The sequence below is a fragment of the Rhinopithecus roxellana genome, chromosome 4, assembly GCF_007565055.1.
Source record: "Rhinopithecus roxellana isolate Shanxi Qingling chromosome 4, ASM756505v1, whole genome shotgun sequence".
In the NCBI taxonomy this organism is placed as follows: Eukaryota; Metazoa; Chordata; class Mammalia; order Primates; family Cercopithecidae; genus Rhinopithecus; species Rhinopithecus roxellana.
The window spans coordinates 30517494-30537127 of NC_044552.1; the positions used below are offsets into that span (position 1 = coordinate 30517494).

Genomic DNA, 19634 nt, shown 5'->3' on the forward strand with positions numbered 1-19634 from the left:
AGGCAGAGGAAATTGTATATGCAAAAGCAAAAAGATATGAAACAGTGTGACAGAGTAGAATGTGAAGAAGGATTGATGGGAAATGAAACTGAACAGGTAGGCAGGGACCAGATCATAAAGGGCCATGGTAAGTAATTTGGACTTTATCTTTAAAAAAAAAAGACAGAATCTCACTCCATCACCCAGGTTGGAGTGCAGTGGTGCGATTATGGTTCACTGCAGCCTCAAACTCCTGGGCTCAAGCTACCCTCCCGCCTCTGCTTCCCGAGTAGCTGGGTCTGCAGGCGTGCACCACCACACTTGGACAATTTTTATTTTTATTTTTATTTTTATTTTTATTTTTGTAGAGTCAAAGTCTTGCTATGTTGCCCAGGCTGGTCTTGAACTCCTGGGCTCAAGCAGTCCTCCCACCTCAGCCTCCCGGTGTTGGGATTACTGGCATGAGCCACCATGCTTGACTTGGGACTTTATCTTAAAATGATTGTTATTAGGTATTTAATTTGTCTGGCTATTGGAACAAATGTGTTACATCATTTTATAATTCTCTTAAAACATTGTGGGGTAGAAATAATTATCCCCATTTTATACATGAAAACTCTGAGGCTTAGAGAGGATAAGTAGTGTCTCATGGCCACACACTAAGCGGTGAAATCTAGAATTTGCATCCAGCTTTTTCCAACTCCAGTATCTGTGTTCTTAGTCGCCATGCTAAACTGCTCCTGCAGAGGATGAGGAGTGTTGGAAGGTGCTTAGCATGAACCAATTTGTGTTTCAAAAAAATAAGTGGCCAAGTGCGGTGGCTCACGCCTGTAATGCCAACACTTTGGGAGGCTAAGGTGAGCGGATCACTTGAGGTCAGGAGTCTCACCAACATGGTGAAACCCAGTGTCTACCAAAAAAATGCAAAATTTAGCTGGGTGTGGTGGCATGCGCCTGTACTCCCAGCTGCTCAGGAGGCTGCGGCACGAGAATCTCTTGAAGCCAGGAGACAGAGGTTGCAGTGAGCTGAGATTGTGTCACTGCGCTCCAGCCTGAGCGAAGAGTGAGATCCTGTCTCAAAAAATAAAAATAAAATGAAAAATAAAAAACTGGACAAGGTAGAGGATGGATTGGGGAAGAGGAGAACTGGAAGTATAGAAATTAACTACTTTTTGCGTTGGTCCATAGGAAAGACGTTGAGGGCCTTAACTGTGCCATTAATGTAGAGGTAGAGAGGAGGGGATGAATGTGAGAATTATATAGGAGGCTGAATCAAGAGGACTTAGTGATAGTTTCATTGGTGGGAATGAGGTAGGAGGAGAATAGTTTTTAAATTTGGAGGATTAGTGTTTCCATTAAGAAAAGGAGTGCAGTAGGAGAAATGGGTTAAAGGGGAAAAACAGTAAGTTCGGTTATTGACACATTACATATAGGGAGCTATGGGAAACTTGGATCATTGTGTCTGGTAGGCAGGTAGATAAATGGGCCTTGAACCCTGGAGAGAGTCGTAGACTGGAGAAGAGATTTGGGAATCACTAATAGCTGGTGGTCGAAGCGTTGGAGGGAATAAGAAGGTCAAGGATAACTGTGGTGGATACCAGCACTTGGGAAGAGAACGAGAGAATTACGTTAAGGTTTGAGTACACTTGTGGGAGATAATGGGGTAGCAACAGCAGTTGCTGCAGAGAGTTCAGATAAGGTAACAACTGAAAAAAAGTCCTTCAATCTTGGCGTTTAGAAAGCCATTTGTGGCCTCAGTGAAAGCAATGTTGTTGGAGTGAGGAGGCAGAAATATGATTTCAACAGGTTAATAAATGAATGGAAACCTGAGAAACAAGAAAGTGAGTGACTTTCTCCCCCCAACCCCCAAAGGAGCTTGCCTCTGAAGGGAGGAAGGGAGGGAAACAGTACCAGAAACTTAGAAAGGAAGGATTATGGCATTTTTCTAGTAGTAGAAACTGTAAAACGTGAGGATGGAAGCAAGTAAAGGTAAGCTTAAAATGTGGAGACTTCTGCTTCAAATAGGTCGATGTCATAAAAGGCAAAAAAAAAAAAAAAAAAAAAATGCTGGGGACTTGTTCTAGATTTAAGTAGATTAAAGAGAGGCACGGCAGCCAGATTCAATGTGTGGTCATTGGTTGGATCCTGGATTTGTAAATAGCTATATGGTCTTTCTAAAAAATTTGATAGTTAAAGAAATTTGACTATAGACTGAGTATTAGGTAATATTAAGAGAATTACTCATTTTAATGGGTATGGTAATAATGCCAATGGTTGTATAGAATAACGTCCTTATTCTTAGGAGATGCATGTTGAAATATTTAGAAATGATTTCATAATGTGTTGCAAGTAACTTTCAAGTAGTTCTGGTAAAAACAGAAAGAAAATATAGCCAAATGGAGATAACTGGTGAATCTAAGTGAAGGATGTCCAGATGTTCATTGTACTATTTTTCTACAAAAAGCTGTACATATTTAATGTGTACAACTTGATGAATTTGGACATAATAATACGCTTGTGAAGCCATCACTACAATCTGTGCCATCAACCTATCCATCAACCTCCAAGTTTCCTCCTGCCTTCTTATTTATTATTACTGTTAGCAATAAGAACACTTAACGTAAGACCTGCCTTCTTAGCATATTTTTAAATATACAATACAGTATTGTTAACTCTAGGCACTGTGCTGTGTAGTAGGTCTCTAGGAGTTATTCATATTGTATAACTGAAGCTTTGTATTCTTTGCCCAGTACCTCCCCGTTTCCCCCTGCCTGCAGCCTCCTGTAACCACCATTCTGTTCTTTGCTTCTATGAGTTTATCTATTTTAGATTAATTGTACAAGTGGTATCATGTAGTATTTATCCTTCTGTGTCTGGCTTATTTCACTTAGCATAATGTCCTCCAGGTCTATCCATGTTGTTACAAATATCTTGATTTCTTTCTTTTTTAAGGCTGAATAATATTCCATTGTATGTATACACTACATTTCTTTTTAAATTCTTTATTCTTTTGAGACAGAGTCTCACTCTGTTGCTCAGACTGGAGTGCCATGGTGTGATCTCTGCTCACTGCAACCTCCACCTCCCAGCTTCAAGCAATTCTTATGCCTCAGCCTCCCAAGAAGCTGGGATTACAGGCGTGCGTCACCATGCCTGGCTAATTTTTGTATTTTTAGTAGAGACGGTTTCGCTATGTTACGTTGGCCAGGCTGATCTCGAACTCCTGGCCCCAAGTGATCCACCCGCCTCAGCCTCCCAAAGTATTGGGATTACAAGTGTGAACCACTGTGCCCTGCCTGTACCTTGATTGTAAATTTTAAGCATTTATTGTAGTTTTAAGTTACTATTTTAAATCATATTAATCATTTTAATGTTTTATCAGTTATTTTTCCTTTTAATTGATGTTTGTTTCTTCGTAGTGGTTCTTAAAATCTAAGGAGCACTTTTTCTTTTTTTTTAATTGTACTTTAAGTTCTAGGGTACATGCGCACAACATGCAGGTTTGTTACGTATGTATACATGTGCCATGTTGGTGTGCTGCATCTATTAACTAGTCATTTACATTAGGTATATCTCCTAATGCTATCCCTCCCCCCTTCCCCCCACCACACTACAGGCCCCAGTGTGTGATGTTCCCCACCCTGTGTCCAAGTGTTCTCATTGTTCAGTTCCCACCTATGAGTGAGAACATGCGGTGTTTGGTTTTCTGTCCTTGCGATAGTTTGCTCAGAATGATGGTTTCCAGCTTCATCCATGCCCCTACAAAGGACATGAACTCATCCTTTTTTATGGCTGCATAGTATTCCATGGTGTGTATGTGCCACATTTTCTTAATCCAGTCTATCATCGATGGACATTTGGGTTGGTTCCAAGTCTTTGCTGTTGTGAATAGTGCTGCAATAAATATACATGTGCATGTGTCTTTATAGCAGCATTATTTATAATCCTTTGGGTATATACCCAGTAATGGAATGGCTGGGTCAAATGGTATTTCTAGTTCTAGATCCTTGAGGAATCGGCACATTGTCTTCCACAATGGTTGAAGGAGCACTTTTTCTTTACTAGAACATATCTTTAATTAATGGGAATCACTGGATAAAATAGAATGGAATATATTCATTACACTAAAGAATGGATACCATACTACATGGGTAGTGTAATATTAAAGAGCCAAGTAGGGAAAAAAGAAAATTTAATTTACTGTGAATATAGCTCCTAGTGTTGAAGATTGGACATATCTTGATGGACTTTTGAAACTTTTGAACCGTACTGTTTCCCCTTTTGTGCTTTAACTAGATGAATCAGTTTTCTATCTTAGAGTTGCCTTGCTGGCATAGCTCTTCAGAAAACAGAGACTCCAGGGTAATGACATATGAGTGTTCAGAACTTCCTTATCTCTATAGAGGAATTAGTTGTCTGTTACACAGGACAAAAGAGAAGTTTACATTTCTCTTAACTTGCTTTCTGCTTTAAACAAACATTTGTATTGGTAAGTTCTAGCCGAGTTTTTCTGTCATGTATGCCTCTACCCTGTTTCTTCATAGACAGAGACCCAGAAGGAATTGTGGAGAACATCTCATCAGAGCTCTCACTTGTCTTCTCCTATTTCTGAAGTACTCCAGAAGTGAAACAACTCTCTGGCTTACCTCCCACAGGCCTCTCTTGAAAGCAAGGTTTCTCAACCTCGTTTTGAGGAGGGGTGGGAGGAGGCTCTCCTGTGCATTGCAGAATGTTTAGTCTTTGCCCACCGGATGCTAATAGTACTCCTCCAGTTTGTTGATTTTTAATTTTTTTTTTTTTTTGAACCTGGAGCCTTCCTATGTTGCCCAGGCTGGAGTGCAGTTGCTATTCACAGGCGTGATCATAACTCACTGCAGCCTCTAACTGCTGGCCTCAGGTGATCCTCCTGCCTCAGCCCCCCGAGTAGCTGGGACTATAGGTATGTGCTGCTATGCCCAACTCCTGTCCAGTTTTGATAATCAAAAATGTCTTCAGACATTGCCAAATGTCCCCTTTGGAGCAGAATTACCCTGAGAACTATTATTCTAAAGTAGTGTCCTCTAGTGATCCTGCCTGTGCCCTTGCAGGTCTATGCCACTGTTAGAATCAGGCTAACTCTTCAGAATTTCACCCTGTGGCAAAGTTCACTTCAGCCAGAGTTGGAACTACTTTCTGTAGGTAAATGGATTGCCATCAAGCCTCAGCTGATTTCACTCAATCCTCTCACGCTTGATGCATAGCAATGACCTTGTGTTTGATTTTTTTTTTTTTTTGGGGGGGGGACGGAGTCTCTCTGTGTCACCCAGGCTGGAGTGCAGTGGTGCGATCTCGGCTCACGGCAAGTTCCATCTCCCGGGTTCACTCCATTCTCCTGCCTCAGCCTCCTGAGTAGCTGGGATTACAGGCGCCCGCCACCATGCCCGGCTAATTTTTTGTATTTTTAGTAAAGATGGAGTTTCAGCGTGTTAGCCCGGATGGTCTTGATCTCCTGACCTCATGATCTGCCCGCCTCAGCCTCCCAAAGTGCTGGGATTACAGGTGTGAGCCACCATGCCCGGCTTTGATTTTTTTTTTTTTTTTTTTAAGGGATGAGATTTTTTGTTGTTGTTTAATTACCATCGTATCCAACCAAATCCCAGTAGTGTCCCCCTAGCAAGACAGTAAAAAGTGTCTCCAGGCATCCCTGGGGACAGAATCTTTTCCAGTTTAGGACTACTGATATAACCAAAGCCAGAAAGAGGGCTTATCATCAAAATCCACAGGTGTTCTTAGAAACGTTGTCAAGTTGCCGTTAACTACCTTTCTGATAACTTGAGAAATGTGTCACAATCTCTGGAAAGAAGGATGCACGGCTTGCAAAAATATACTCAGTGTTGTAATATCATTCTAACTTGAATTACCCAACAAGAAAAGAAACCTATTTTTTTTTTTTTTTTTTTTTTTTTTTGTGATACAAACTGGGAGTTTAATAAGATTTTTAGGCCAGCCGCGGTGGCTTACACCTGTGATCTCAGCACTTTGGGAGGCCGAGGCGGGTGGACCACGAGGTCAGGAGATCGAGACCATCCTGGCTAACGCGGTGAAATCCCATCTCTACTAAAAATACAAAAACTAGCCAAGCGTGGTGGCAGGCGCCTGTAGTCCCAGCTACTCGGGAGGCTGAGGCAGGAGAATGGCGTGAACCCGGGAGGCAGAGCTTGCAGTGAGCTGAGATCCGGCCACTGAACTCCAGCCTGGGCGACAGAGGGAGACTCCGTCTCAAAAAAAAAAAAAAAAAAAAAAAAAAAGATTTTTATGTACATATGGAAAGGGCTTACAGGCCAGGCGCAGTAGCTCATGCCTGTAATCCCAGCACTTTGGGAGGCCAAGGTGAGTGGATCACTTTAGGCCAGGAGTTTGAGAGCAGCCTAGCCAATATGGTGAAACCCTGTCTATACTAAAAATAGAAAAATTAGCTGGGTATGGTGGCATGTGCCATTTTGTATTGTCTTGCTAGAGGGATACTGTTGGCATTTGGTTGGATATGATAGTAATTAAACAACAGAAAAGATCATCCCTTTAATCCCAGCCTGTAATTCCAGCTGCTCAGGAGGTTGGGGCATGAGAATCACTTGAACCCAGGAGGCAGAGCTTGCAGTGAGCCGAGATTGCACCACTGCACTCCAACCTGGGCAACACGTGAGACTCTGTCTCAAAAAAAAAAAAAAAAAAAGAGACATGAGGAGGCTTACAAAGGTTGCAAAACAGCCATCAAAAATGATGATGATTAATCCTGTTTTCCTCACCTGTACTTCAGTCCGCTACAGGATTCTCCTACCAGCACACCAGTGTGATGTTCTCTTTTGCCTCAGGGATACCTGCATGTGACCCCACCTCCCAACATGCACGCTAGTTTTTCACTGGAATTTTTTTTCTAGAAGTCCTTTCTAGATCCTTTCCATTCTGGTCCTCTACTGAGTTTTAATGGGTTTTGACTGGGTATTGTTAGATAATGAATTGTAATGTATTTAAATGAATATTATTCCTGCTTGCTTTCATAGAATGTCTTTATTAATTTAAACAGGAAAATGGCATCTCAGAATCACTAATCACAGATCCAAGATGTGAAAAATATTATAATTATAAGTTATCACTTTGCTCTATTTGCAGGAATCATTGTAGTCAATCATTTTCCAGTTCTCAGCCGCTCGGTTGTGATCAAGAGACACATGGTTTCCGAACCGCCAGCTCAGAATAGGAAAATACTTGGTAAGGGAGGCAGCATGCACCAACCCTGAATTCAGGACACCTGGGTTCACATCCTGGCAAGTTACGAAACCTTTCCGAGCCTTGAACATGTATGAAATGGAATCGATCACAGCTACCTTATGGGATCACAGTGGTTTCACTGAGATAATGTTTCTAGAGTGTTTAGCAAGGCACCTGGCATATAGGGTGGGAACAGGAATAGGAATGCAATTGAACATGAGTCTTTAGTTTCTAATGAATTGAATTTTTCTCCTTCCTGAAGTGTTCATAGATTCTTAGAATTTTAGAGTGAACTCTAAAATTTGTGATCCAATCCTCTTATTTTTTGGATGCAGAAATAGACCAAGTAATTTAACTGAAATCATCTCACTAGCAATTGGCAAAGCTTGTCTCCAAGTTCAGTGCTGTTTCATTTTTCCAGCTGTAATATTTGAATACAACTCTATGGAGAGCCAGAAAGTCATTGGCATGGCAAATCATGCCTTGCTTCTTCCCTGTGGTGCCACAGTCATGCATTGTTGTACATCTCTGACTCATTTTGTGCCCAATGGTGTTCCTTAGAAGTGACTGAGAATTTTGTGATTACAAAATTGATACAGGAAAAGTTTGAGAAATGTGAAAATCACAAAGAAAATAAAAATCAGCTGTGATCTCATTTTCCAGAGATCGTCTACTCCTGACTTATTTTTAATTGGAAATGCTGCATCTTAATTTCTGGGGGTTTTTTGGTGTTATTGTTAGTATGGCTCTTAATGCTTTCTAATCCATCCTCCTGGCTGCTAATCAAAAATGGCTTAGTGAAAAGAATGTGAGGTCCAGATGAGGCTCAGGTGACAACTGACTGGGTGGTCTCAGATAAGTCACTTCCCATCTGGAAATCTACTTTATATCTCTATAGATTTGCCTATTCCTTGCAGGTTTGTTAAAAAGGTATTAAGAAGAAAAAGACGTCTCTGTTCCTGACTTCTCATCTAAATGGAGCTATATAATCTGTAGTTTTTTGTGACTGTCTTCTTTCACCTAGCATAGTGTTTTCAAGGTTCATCCATATTGTATCATATATCAGTACTGCATTCATTTTTATCGTCCAGTGATTTTGCATTATATGGATCTACCATATTGTGATTATCCTTTCATCACTTCATGGACATTTGGATTGCTTCCATTTGGGGGCTGTTATGAATAGTGTTATTCACATTTGTGCATAAGTTTTTGTGTGGACATATGTTTTCAGTTCTCTTAGGTACATACCTAGGGGTGGAATTGCTGGGTCATATGGTAGCTGTGCCTAACTTTTTGTGGAACTGCCAGACTGTTTTCTGTAGTGGCTGTACCATTTTATGTTCCTACCGGCAGTCTACAAGAGTTTCAATTCCTCCATGTCCTTACCAACACTTTTTGTCTGACTTCTTGATTGTAGCTATCCCAGTGGATGTGAAATGGTATCTCATTGTGATTTTAATCTGCATTTCTCTGATGGTTAATAATGTTGAGTATCTTTTTGTGTGTTTATTGGTCATTTGTATATCTTTTTTTGAGATGGAGTCTCACTCTGTTACCCAGGCTGGAATGCAGTGGTATAATCTCGGTTTATTGCAACCTCTGCCTCCCAGATTCAAGTGATTCTTCTGCCTCAGCCTCCAAAGTAGCTGGGATTACAGGTTCCCGCCACCACACCCAGCTAATTTTTGTGTTTTTAGTAGAGACAGGGTTTCACCATGTTGACCAGGCTGGTCTTGAACTCCTGACCTCAAGTGATCCTGCCACCTTGGCCTCCCAAAGTGCTGGGATTACACACGTGAGCCACTGTGCCCAGCCCATTTCTATATCTTTTCTGGAGAAATGGCTATTCAAATCCTTTGTCTATTTTTGTATTTGGTTGTCTTTTTATTACTGATTTGTAATAATTCTTGATGTATTCTATATAGACCACCCCCTTATCAGATACATAATTTGCAAAATTTTTCTCCCATTCTGTGGGTTGTCATTTTACTTTCTTGATGGTATTGAGACACAGAATTTTTAAAGTTTTTCCCCTCCCCTTGTCTTCTACAAAAAGTTTTTAATTTTGATGAAGTCCAATTTATTTAATTTTGATGAAGTCCATAAAATTATTATTAATTTTATGAAGTCCATTGCTGAATCCCAGAATCATGAAGCCTCCCTCCCTGTGCTTTCTTTGAAGTTTTATCGTTTTAGCTTATAACTTTAGGTATTTGATCCATTTTGAGTTAATTTTTATGTATAGTATAAAGAAAGGGCCGGGCATGGTGGCTCACACCTGTAATCCCGGCACTTTGGGAAGCTGAGGTGGGTGGATTGCTTGAGGTCAGGACTTTGAGACCAGCCTGGCCAACATGGTGAAATACAAAAAAATTTGCCAGGCGTGGTGGTGGGTACCTGTAATCCCAGCTACTTGGGAGGCTGAGGCAGGAGAATCGCTTGAACCCAGGAGGCAGAAGTGGCAGTGAGCAAAGATCGCGTCACTGCACTCCAGCCTGGGCGACCAGAGCAAGACTCTGTCTCAAAAAAAAAAAAAGAAAGGTCCAACTTCATTTTTTCATGTGTGGATATCCAGTGGTCCTAGCATCATGTATTGAAAATAATACATTAAAAAATATATAGCTGTCCCTTGGTATATGTGGGGTATTTGTTCCAGGATCTCCACATACACCCAAATTCTTGCATATTCAAGTTCCACAATCAATTCTGCAGAACCTGTTTATACAAAAAGTCATCCGTCTGTATATGTATATGCAGTTTTTGCATCCTGAAAATACCGTATTTTCAATCCTGGGTTGGTAGAAAAAAAACAGCTTTTAAGTGTACCCACATAGTTCAAACCCATGTTGTTGAAGTCTCAACTGTAGTTTGTACTGTCTTTTTATCTGAATGTGGGGGGTATAGTGTGGTGGGCTCTTCTCTCGTTCCCCCAGTTCCTCAAAGTCTAGATTGCATGCCCTTTAATCCACCATTAGAAGTCTTCTGATTCTGATTTAATTGGTCTGAGTTGATGCCCAGGTATGAGCATTTATGAAATGCTTTCTAGGTGATTCTCATGTGCAAGCCAGGTTAAGACCTAATGAACTAGACACTTAATAGTCATAAAGAGGACCAGACAGGAGTGATTGGGAGGCACATTGCTGGAAGAGGAGATGTGCTGGTGTGTGCTAGGTTGTGTTGTAACAACGTGACTATGTCCTCCACCCTACAGGTGGCAGTATCTCCTTACTGAGAGAATACACATGTACTATGCCGGTACTTTTTGAGGCTACAAGTACTGTAGGAATGAAGTATGTGATATAAAAGGACCCTCTGTATTAAAAATAAATAAATACATAAAGCCCAGTAGAAGAGAGCACAAACCCAAAGAAGCACTCTTTTTCCTCCTGTAAATGAAGAAAAATATTATTGTTCTGTAACATAAACACTTTTTAAAATAGCTATTTAATTATTTTGTCTTATTTTATTTCTCTAGAGATGGGATCTCGTTCTGTCTCCCAGGCTGGAGTGCAGTGGTATGATCATAGCTCACTGTAGCCTCAAACTCCTAGGCTCAAGCAGTCCTCCCACCCCAGCCTCCCAAGTAGCTGGGACTACAGGTGTGTGCCACCAGGCCAAGCTGATTTTTAAAATTTGTTTTTCTTTTCTTTTTCTTTCTTTTTTTTTTTTTTTTTTTTTTTTTTGAGATGGAGTTTCACTCTTGTTACCCACACTGGAGTGCAATGGCGTGATCTCGGCTCACCACAACCTCCACCTCCGAGTTCAAGAGATTCTCCTGCCTCAGCCTCCCGAGTAGCTGGGATTACAGGCACCCGCTACCACACCCAGCTAATTTAGTATTTTTAGTAGAGACAGGGTTTCTCCATGTTGGTCAGGCTGGTCTTAAACTCCTGACCTCAGGTGATCCGCCTGCCTCGGCCTCCCAGAGTGTTGGGATTACAGGCATGAGACACCGCGCCTGGCCTCTTTTCTTTTTTTGTAGAGGCGAGGTCTCATTATATTGCCCAGGCTGGTCTTAAACTTCAGGTCTCAAGTGATCCTCCTGCCCTGGCCTCCCAAAGTGCTGGGATTACAGACATGAGCTATTGCACCCAGCCTTGGAACTATTTAATTTCATTTTACAAATGATACAGAGAGAACTCTACTTTGCCCCATTACTTTTTACCTTTTGTTCTCTGGACATGATGAAACAATCTGGCTGTAAAATAACTATAAGAACACAAATTGAATTTTTAAATTAGTTAAAAATCTTAAGTCTTTTAAGTATATAAAATACAAATAAAATATGCCCTTTATTTTCTAAAATTGTATTTGTAGAAAAGCATGAGGACTCTGTTTGCTCTAGAAGAAATTTTTTTAAAAAAGTAGAAAGAAAAGTGTTGAGGACTGCAAGCCGCATGCCATGGTTTTTGTGTTGTCTGAAATCTTTGCTCTGCAAAGAACAAAGCTTATCAGCCTGTTGCTCAAAGTCAGTCACCTTCAGTAATCTTCAGTGATCAGTTCTTCCTCTTGTGTTGCTAAAAGTCTATCTGGTATAATTGGAAAGAAATAATTGATCAACAACACTATGCATAATCCATTTTTTTTTTATTTTAGGAAATCACCAGTAGCAGATCTCCCATCATTGGTGTCAGAAATCTTTTTTTGGATGTCGTTAGTGCTTCAGAGTCCCATTAGGACATATTGTGCTCTAGACCAGTGCTCCTCAGTGTTTGGGAACTAGTGCAGGTCTGTAAACTGTTCCTGGCCCACAGTTAACTAGTATTTTAAAACTTGTTTGGCAATTTGACATTGTCTCTACGTATTCATTGTGTTTGATAAAAGTATTGGTCTGTAGAGGATTGCGGAAAACACAAAACAGGTCCTTCTCTACAGATGGTCAAGTAACTGAAGAGGAAGTACCTAAATAAACCACCTTTCTTTTTACATTTATTTTCTCTCCGTCTCTCTCAGGGATTTTATATTGGAAGACATGGATCTTGCTGCCAACGAGCTCAGCATTTATGACAAACTTTCAGAGACTGTTGATTTGGTGAGACAGACGGGCCATCAGTGTGGCATGTCAGAGAAGGCAATTGAAAAATTTATCAGACAACTGCTGGAAAAGAATGAACCTCAGAGGCCCCCCCCACAGTATCCTCTCCTTATAGTTGTGTATAAGGTAAAATATTTCCTGAGTTGGTAATTGCTTCAACAGAGCACAAACTCTTCAACATTCTTCACAAATGCTATTGTTGACTGATCCCACCACTGAGCCTTGGTTTTTCTGTGAATGAATTGGCCTTTGCTCTTGTTACCATGTGTTACTAGGAAATTTGACTGTGTTGTTAAAGGTCCTAGATGAAAGCTGCATATTTATAGTTAAATTATATTTGCATTTTATTATTATTTATTTTATTATTATTATTATTTGTTTGTTTGTTGTGTGTGTGTGTGTTTTTTTTGAGATGAAGTCTCACTCTTGTTGCCTAGGCTGGAGTGCAATGGCGCGATCTCGGCTCACCGCAACCTCTACCTCCTGGGTTCAAGTGATTCTCCTGCCTCAGCCTCCCCAGTAGCTGGGATTACAGGCATGCACCACCACACTGGGCTAATTTTGTATTTTTAATAGAGACAGAGTTTCTCCATGGTGGTCAGTCTAGTCTTGAACTCCTGACCTCAGGTGATCCACCTGCCTCAGCCTCCCAAAGTGCTTGGATTACAGGCATGAACCACCACGCCTGTCCTCGTTGTGTTTTTTTTTTTTTTCTTTTTTGAGACCGAATTTCGCTCTGTTACCCAGGCTGAAGTGCAGTGGCATGATCTCAGCTCACTGCAACCTCCGCCTCCCAGGTTCAAAATTTAGTAGAGACAGGGTTTCTGCATGTTGGTCAGGCTGGTCCTGAACTCCCGACCTCAAGTGATCTGCCTGCTTCAGCTTCCCAAAGTACTAGGATTACGGGCCTGAGCCATCGCGCCTGGCCAAATTTTTATTTTTCTAGTCAAGGTCACACTCTGTTGCCCAGGCTGGAGTGCCATGGTGCCATCATGGCTCACTGCAGCCTCAAACTCCCAGACTCAGGTGATCCTCCCATCTCAGCCTCCCAAGTACCTGGGATCACAGGCATGCGCCACCACACCTGGCTAATTTTTCTAGTGTTTGTAGAGGTGGGGTTTTTCCATGTTTCCCAGATGGGTCTCAAACTCCTGGACTCAAGTGATCTGCCCGCCTCAGTCTCCCAAAAAGTGCTAGGGTAACAGGCGTGAGCCACTGCACCCAGCCTTTATGTATGTATTTATTAGTTTTTTGAGACGGAGTTTCACTCTTGTTGCCCAGGCTAGAGTACAATGGCATGATCTTGGCTCGCTGCAACCTCTGCCTCCCAGGTTCAAGCAACTGCCCCGCCTCAGCCTCCCGAGTAGCGGGGATTACGGGCATGCGCAACCATGCCTGGCTGATATTGTATTTTTAGTAGAGATGGGAGTTTCGCTATGTTGGTCAGGCTGGTCTTGAACTCCTGACCTCAGGTGATCCACCCACCTTAGCCTCCCAAAATGTTGGAATTACAGGCATGAGCCACTGTGCCCGGCCTAATATTTGTATTTTTAGTAGAGGTGGGGTTTCACCATGTTGGCCAAGCTGGTCTCAAACTCCTGACCTCAGGTGGTCCACCCACCTTGGCCTCCCAAAGTACTAGGATTACAGGTGTGAGCCACTGCGCCCAGCCCCTTTGTGTTTTTGTGGTTGTTGTTGTTTTTGTCGAGATGGAGTCTTGCTCTGTCGCCCTGGCTGGAGTGCAGTGGTGCGATCTTGGCTCACTGCAAGCTTCGCCTCCCAGGTTCAAGTGATTCTCCTGCCTCAGCCTCCCAAGTAGGTGGGACTACATCCACCACCACGCCTGGCTAATCTTTTGTATTTTTAGTAGAGACAGGGTTTCACCGTGTTAGCCAGGATGGTCTTGATCTCCTGACCTCGTGATCCACCTGCCTCGGCCTCCCAAAGTGCTGGGATTACTGGCATGAGCCACTGCACCCAGCCCCCTCTGTGTATTTTTAAATGGTGGATTTAAAAATACACTGATTATATGGTAGCAGCTTGGTGAGCCTTGCAGTCCCCATAGTTCTCAAATTCTAAATTCTTCCAGAAGTAAACATAAGTGATTTGTTTATGAAAATGGGTTGGTTCTCAAGGCACATTGGAAATAGCAGAAGAGGCCTATTTTGTTTTGTTTTGTTTTTCTTGGTATTAAGGTATTTGTTTGCTGGGATGATTATTAATGCCTTTTCTATATTTCCTTGTAGGTTCTCGCAACCTTGGGATTAATCTTGCTCACTGCCTACTTTGTGATTCAACCTTTCAGCCCATTAGCACCTGAGCCAGTGCTTTCTGGAGCTCACACCTGGCGCTCACTCATCCATCACATTAGGCTAATGTCCTTGCCCATTACCAAGAAGTACATGTCAGAAAACAAGGGAGTTCCTCTGCATGGGGGTGATGAAGACAGACCCTTTCCAGGTAAAATGCAACATTTACTACTTAATTAGATATAGTTTTCTTGACAGTATATGATAGGAAAGGAAGTAACATTTATTGATACCTAATGAGAGGCACCCTTCCTATATTGTCTCCTTTAATTCAGTCCCCACTAAAGCTCTGTGAGATGGGGTTTATTATCCCCATTTTACAGATTAAGAAACCAAGACTCAGAGAGATTAAGAAACTTGCTAGAGGAACATCTGGTAGAGCCAAATTCACACCCCCAAATTCCAGAACACACATGATGGGGACGAATGTGTTGCCCATAAAAAGGATTTGATTGTATCTCATCCTTTTCTCTCCTGTAATTCCTGTCCATAATGCATATTTAGTACATAGGTATTGGTTTATTGAAAGCAACTGAGTTCAGCTTGCTTCTAAAGGTCCTCTAACAGTCCTTGGCCTATTGCGCTAGGTTTTTGCCTAAGTATATCCCACTCTTTCAGTTTAGTCCTTCTGTCTGTCACAGCTCATTTAATTTAATGCTCACAAAGTATATCAATTTTGCCAGTAAATCGAATTTTAAAAACACATAAATTTAGTAACAGTGCATCAGTGGCATAAGAATTCATAGTTTGACAGACTATTTGAGGGGTTTCCTTTTGAGAATACTGTAACATGTAATACGAGTTGAAATTTACTTTTTCGGGCTGGATGCGGTGGTTTACAACTACAATCCTAGCAATTTGGGAAGCTGAGGCAAAAGGATTGATTGAGTCCAGGAGTTTAAGACCAACCTGGGCAACATAGCGAGACCCTGCCTCCAATTGTGTGTCTGTGTCTGTGTGTGTGTGTGTGTGTGTGTGTGTAAAGAAATTTACTTTTTGAGAAAGGGGGATATTATTTTGAGTTTTTTTTTTTGACCAAGTCTCGCTCTGTCACCCAGGCTGGAGTGTAGTGGTGTGATCTCAGCTCACTGCAAGCTCCGCCTCCCGGGTTCACACCATTCTCCTACCTCAGCCTCCCAAATAGCTGGCACTACAGGCGCCCACCACCACGCCCGGCTAATTTTTTTGTATTTTTAATAGAGACAGGGTTTCACCATGTTAGCCAGGATGGTCTCAATCTCCTGACCTCGTGATCTGCCCGTCTTGGCCTACCAAAGTGCTGGGATTACAGGCATAAGCCACCGTGCCCGGCCTATTTTGGGATTTTTTTGGTGATGTTTATCTTATTTGGCAATGTAGAATAATATGTATATTAATATCACAAATGGATTATAGAATTTATTGTGTAACCATGTTCTGAAACTTTTAGAATGTGTCATAACTTTTAGGAAAAATGCTTTCAGAAAAAATGTATTTAAGCTTTATAATCATAATGTCATTCTTTAAGACCTAATCAGTCATAAAAATCATCCCTTGGATTGGGTCTTCATTGAAAGCTATTTTTGTACACTTGAGGAAGTCATGGAAAGGTTTCCAAAATTATATCAAACTCAGAGGAAGGGAACATTGTAAGACAAGAACTCCACCTCATGAGTTTTTGTTTTTTTAAAAATCAACAGCTCAGATATTTCATTTGAAAATTCCAGATATAACTTCCTTGAATTTATTGGGAAGGTTGTTTTTGAAATGTCATCAACAGAGCTGAAAAAAAAAAAAATGCAGTCTCAAACTCCTATCAGAACAGTTCAGAGCATTTGGAGGAAACAGCGAGAGAAACTTGTCAGTTGGGCCAGTCTGTGCCTCTTCCTCAGACACACCAGTCTCGTTTCTGACTGTCTTCCGCCGACAACCTCCCTAACGGCAACTCCTGATGAGTTTTCCCGATCTGGTTGATGGCATTATCTTCTTCCCTGGTCCTGTAAAGTAAATCTCCATACACTGTTGAATTGAGAAATGGGGCATCGTCAATGAACACTGCTTGCTCCTTCTCTAAATCATAGTTTAAACATTCCAGAAACATTAGTGTCTTGTCAACAAGCTGGATTATTTGGACCACTTCAAATCAATATTTTGCCTTGCAGATGGAAATAAAACAAGTCCTTGGAGCTCAGTTGTAGAGAGAGCGAGTGAGCATTGGAAGGGTGTGGCTTTAGCTCTTTAATGTTGTTGATTCTATTAAAGTGCTGTTTTTACTTGTAAATGTGGACGTGGAAGCACCATATTTTCCTATGTATGATAATTCTGGGAAGTTGTAGACATGTGAAACTAACAGCATTTTGCATAGCATTTGGAAGAAAAGTTAAAATGCATAATTATATGAAGGGTCAACAGAAACACATGAGGGAGAATTAAGTGCAACTTAATCTGGGCCTGTAAGAGGGCAAGAAAAGTAAAAATAGATCATTTTTAATGTCCTGGTGTCAGAAAACAACTACCTTAAAGTTAGGATTACTTAGCTGTACATTTAAAGTAAATGCAAGGGGAGAATGGTGTGGCAGATTCCCCAAAGGAAACCCCATATGGTTTCCTGAAGTGCTGGCCTGTCTCACCCTCCCAGGGTCATCTGGTGCTCCTTGCAGTGGCACCTCAGGATTGATGGAGGGCAGCTGCAGCCTTGGTGATATATAAGAGGCACCACCACCAGTGACTAGAAGTTTCCCCCGACCCCACCCAGGGAACAAAAAGGTGACGGAAGTGGGGTTCTTTTTCTAGATTTCAGCCTTAGATAGGAAATCCTGCCCCTAAATGCTCTCAATAAGAAGAATGAAGTGACTTTGTAGTGAGTCATAGAAACATCCCACTCTGCAGCAAAAAGTAAGTAAATAAACTGATACTTGTTTATTACTTATCAGATGCCAGACCCTGTTCAGGGGACTTTCCATGTATCAGCTTATTTAATCTTGACAACATCCCTATAGGGTAGCTTCAGGTTTTATGCCCATTTTACAGATGAGGACACTGAGGCACAGTACGGTTAGGTCACTTGCTCAAGGTCCCAAGTCTAGTCATGGAGCCATGATTTGAACCCAGGCAGCCAGTCTTCAGAGTCTGAGCCCTTCACCTCTGATGTGAGTAGTCTGTAGCCATGCAGTAGACCTGAAGAGTCTAGCTTTAAGTCTGATGTTGGAGTTCTACACTCTCTCTCGCTCTCAGATCATCAGTTACTTTCTCTTAACTCCCTAGTCCCTGAAGAGACAATGTTCTTTCTGGCTGTTCCAAAGATACGTGGTCTTTCAAGCTACGGACCCTTTAGAATTTTCCTGACCTGGTCTTGTCTTAGACATTCAGTCCAGCTCATCCTCCTAGTCTGCACCCTTATGGATAATATTTGACTGACTTAATCCTTCCTCTTACCCAGAGTTTTCTCTTTACATTCACATTCTTAGTTTTTTTCTCCCCCCTGGACTCATATCTTTATGGTCCCTTTACTCCTGCCAACCATCCCCTTGGTTTTTACCATTTCCAAGGAATCATTGAGTCTTTTTTTTTTTTTTTTTTTTTTTTTGAGGAGGAGTCTCGCTCTGTCGCCCAGGCTGGAGTGCAGTGGCATGATCTCGGCTCACTGCAAGCTTCGCCTCCCGGGTTCCCGCCATTCTCCCGCCTCAGCCTCCGAGTAGCTGGGACTATAGGCGCCCGCCACCTCGCCCGGCTAGTTTTTTGTATTTTTAGTAGAGACGGGGTTTCACCGTGTTAGCCAGGAGGGTCTCGATCTCCTGACCTCGTGATCCACCCGCCTCGGCCTCCCAAAGTGCTGGGATTACAGGCTTGAGCCACCGCGCCCGGCCTGGAATCATTGAGTCTTAAAGCTGAAAAAGAATTTTAGATTTAATCTGGTACATACCCCATTTTATAAAAGAGGTAACTGAGGCCAGGAGAGGTAAAAGAGCTTGCTTACCTAGCTAAAAGTGACAAAATCACACTTGAACCCTAGTTTCTTAACCCCCTCTAGCATTCTGTCCAAGATACCACACTTACTGCCTGCCATCTCTGCCCTCAGTCAAGCCAAGCACCAGCATGTTTGGCCAATTATTTTGTTTACTTTGGTCATTTTCTGGCCAATTTAAAAATAACACATTCATTTTTACTGAGGAAGCCTGGGACAGTTCTCACATACAGGGAAAAGGCACACATTTGGAACCTGATGCATCCATTGACCTTCAAAGGAAGGAGAAGTAGATCCAGCAACATCAAGAAGTTTTGGAGATAACAGATCATTTATTGGCCTCAAACTAAGAACCTAGTGAGACTTAGAGAGTCCAGGTCTGTGCTCAAAGATGAACTGCTTAGACCTCAAGGAAAACCTTACTCTTTTGTTTGCAAAATAAGCTTACCTTCTGTGATAGTAATAGCTCTGTCAAGCACCTACTGTATACCAGGTACTGTGCCATGTACTTTATATGTATTTCTCAGTCTTCATAGCAGTCACATAAGGTAGATACTGTTTTTATGTTCATTTCAAAGATGAGGAAACTAATGTGCAACGGGATTGACTGACTTATCCAAAGTCTCACATTTGTTTATTTATTTTTAATTTTTTCCTTTGCTGTGTTTTTGATAATAAATTTTAACATTTAGAAACAAATTTTTGTACAAGTGAGAACTCATGAAAATAGACTCTGTCTGTGGTTTGGAGTGGTTCAAATGCATTGCTTTCTGGAGGCAAGGCTGTTGGTGAAATGATTTCTTGGGCTCTTTCCCTCTCTGCAGTGTGTGAAAATGGCTCTGGGCATGGTGCCACACATACAGGGACCTGGCAAAGCCTCCTTCACTGTTAAGGCTTCACCCCTGCCTCATGCCCAGGGTGCTAGAAGAGGTGCTATGCAAAAACAAGCTTCCAGAGAACAGCCTGATTAAATATTGAGCACACACTAGTTAACGTCATGGGAACTTTGTCATGGGCTTTGCAGGTTTTTCTCGGGTGCATTTATAATGTAAGAAATCATGAGGTTATATTTATTTAATCTTTATTTTGAGGTTTCTGTGAATCCAGATTGCTCATT

At 41.7% G+C, this 19634-nt stretch overlaps 1 protein-coding gene across 4 annotated transcripts in view; it reads left to right on the forward strand.

Moving 5' to 3' along the window:
- C4H6orf89 (chromosome 4 C6orf89 homolog) overlaps nt 1-19634 on the forward strand; it is a 35646-nt gene that overhangs the window by 1707 nt on the left and 14305 nt on the right. Inside the window, exons 2-5 of one of the 4 annotated variants that reach the window (XM_010389700.2) lie at nt 7129-7227; nt 11827-11958; nt 12184-12391; nt 14512-14725. In XM_010389700.2, coding sequence (XP_010388002.1) covers nt 12203-12391; nt 14512-14725 — 403 coding nt within the window. In that variant the 5' untranslated portion in view covers nt 7129-7227; nt 11827-11958; nt 12184-12202. The remainder of the gene's footprint in view (nt 1-7128; nt 7228-11826; nt 11959-12183; nt 12392-14511; nt 14726-19634) is intronic. The other 3 variants (XM_010389698.2, XM_010389699.2, XM_010389703.2) reach the window with 3 other exon arrangements.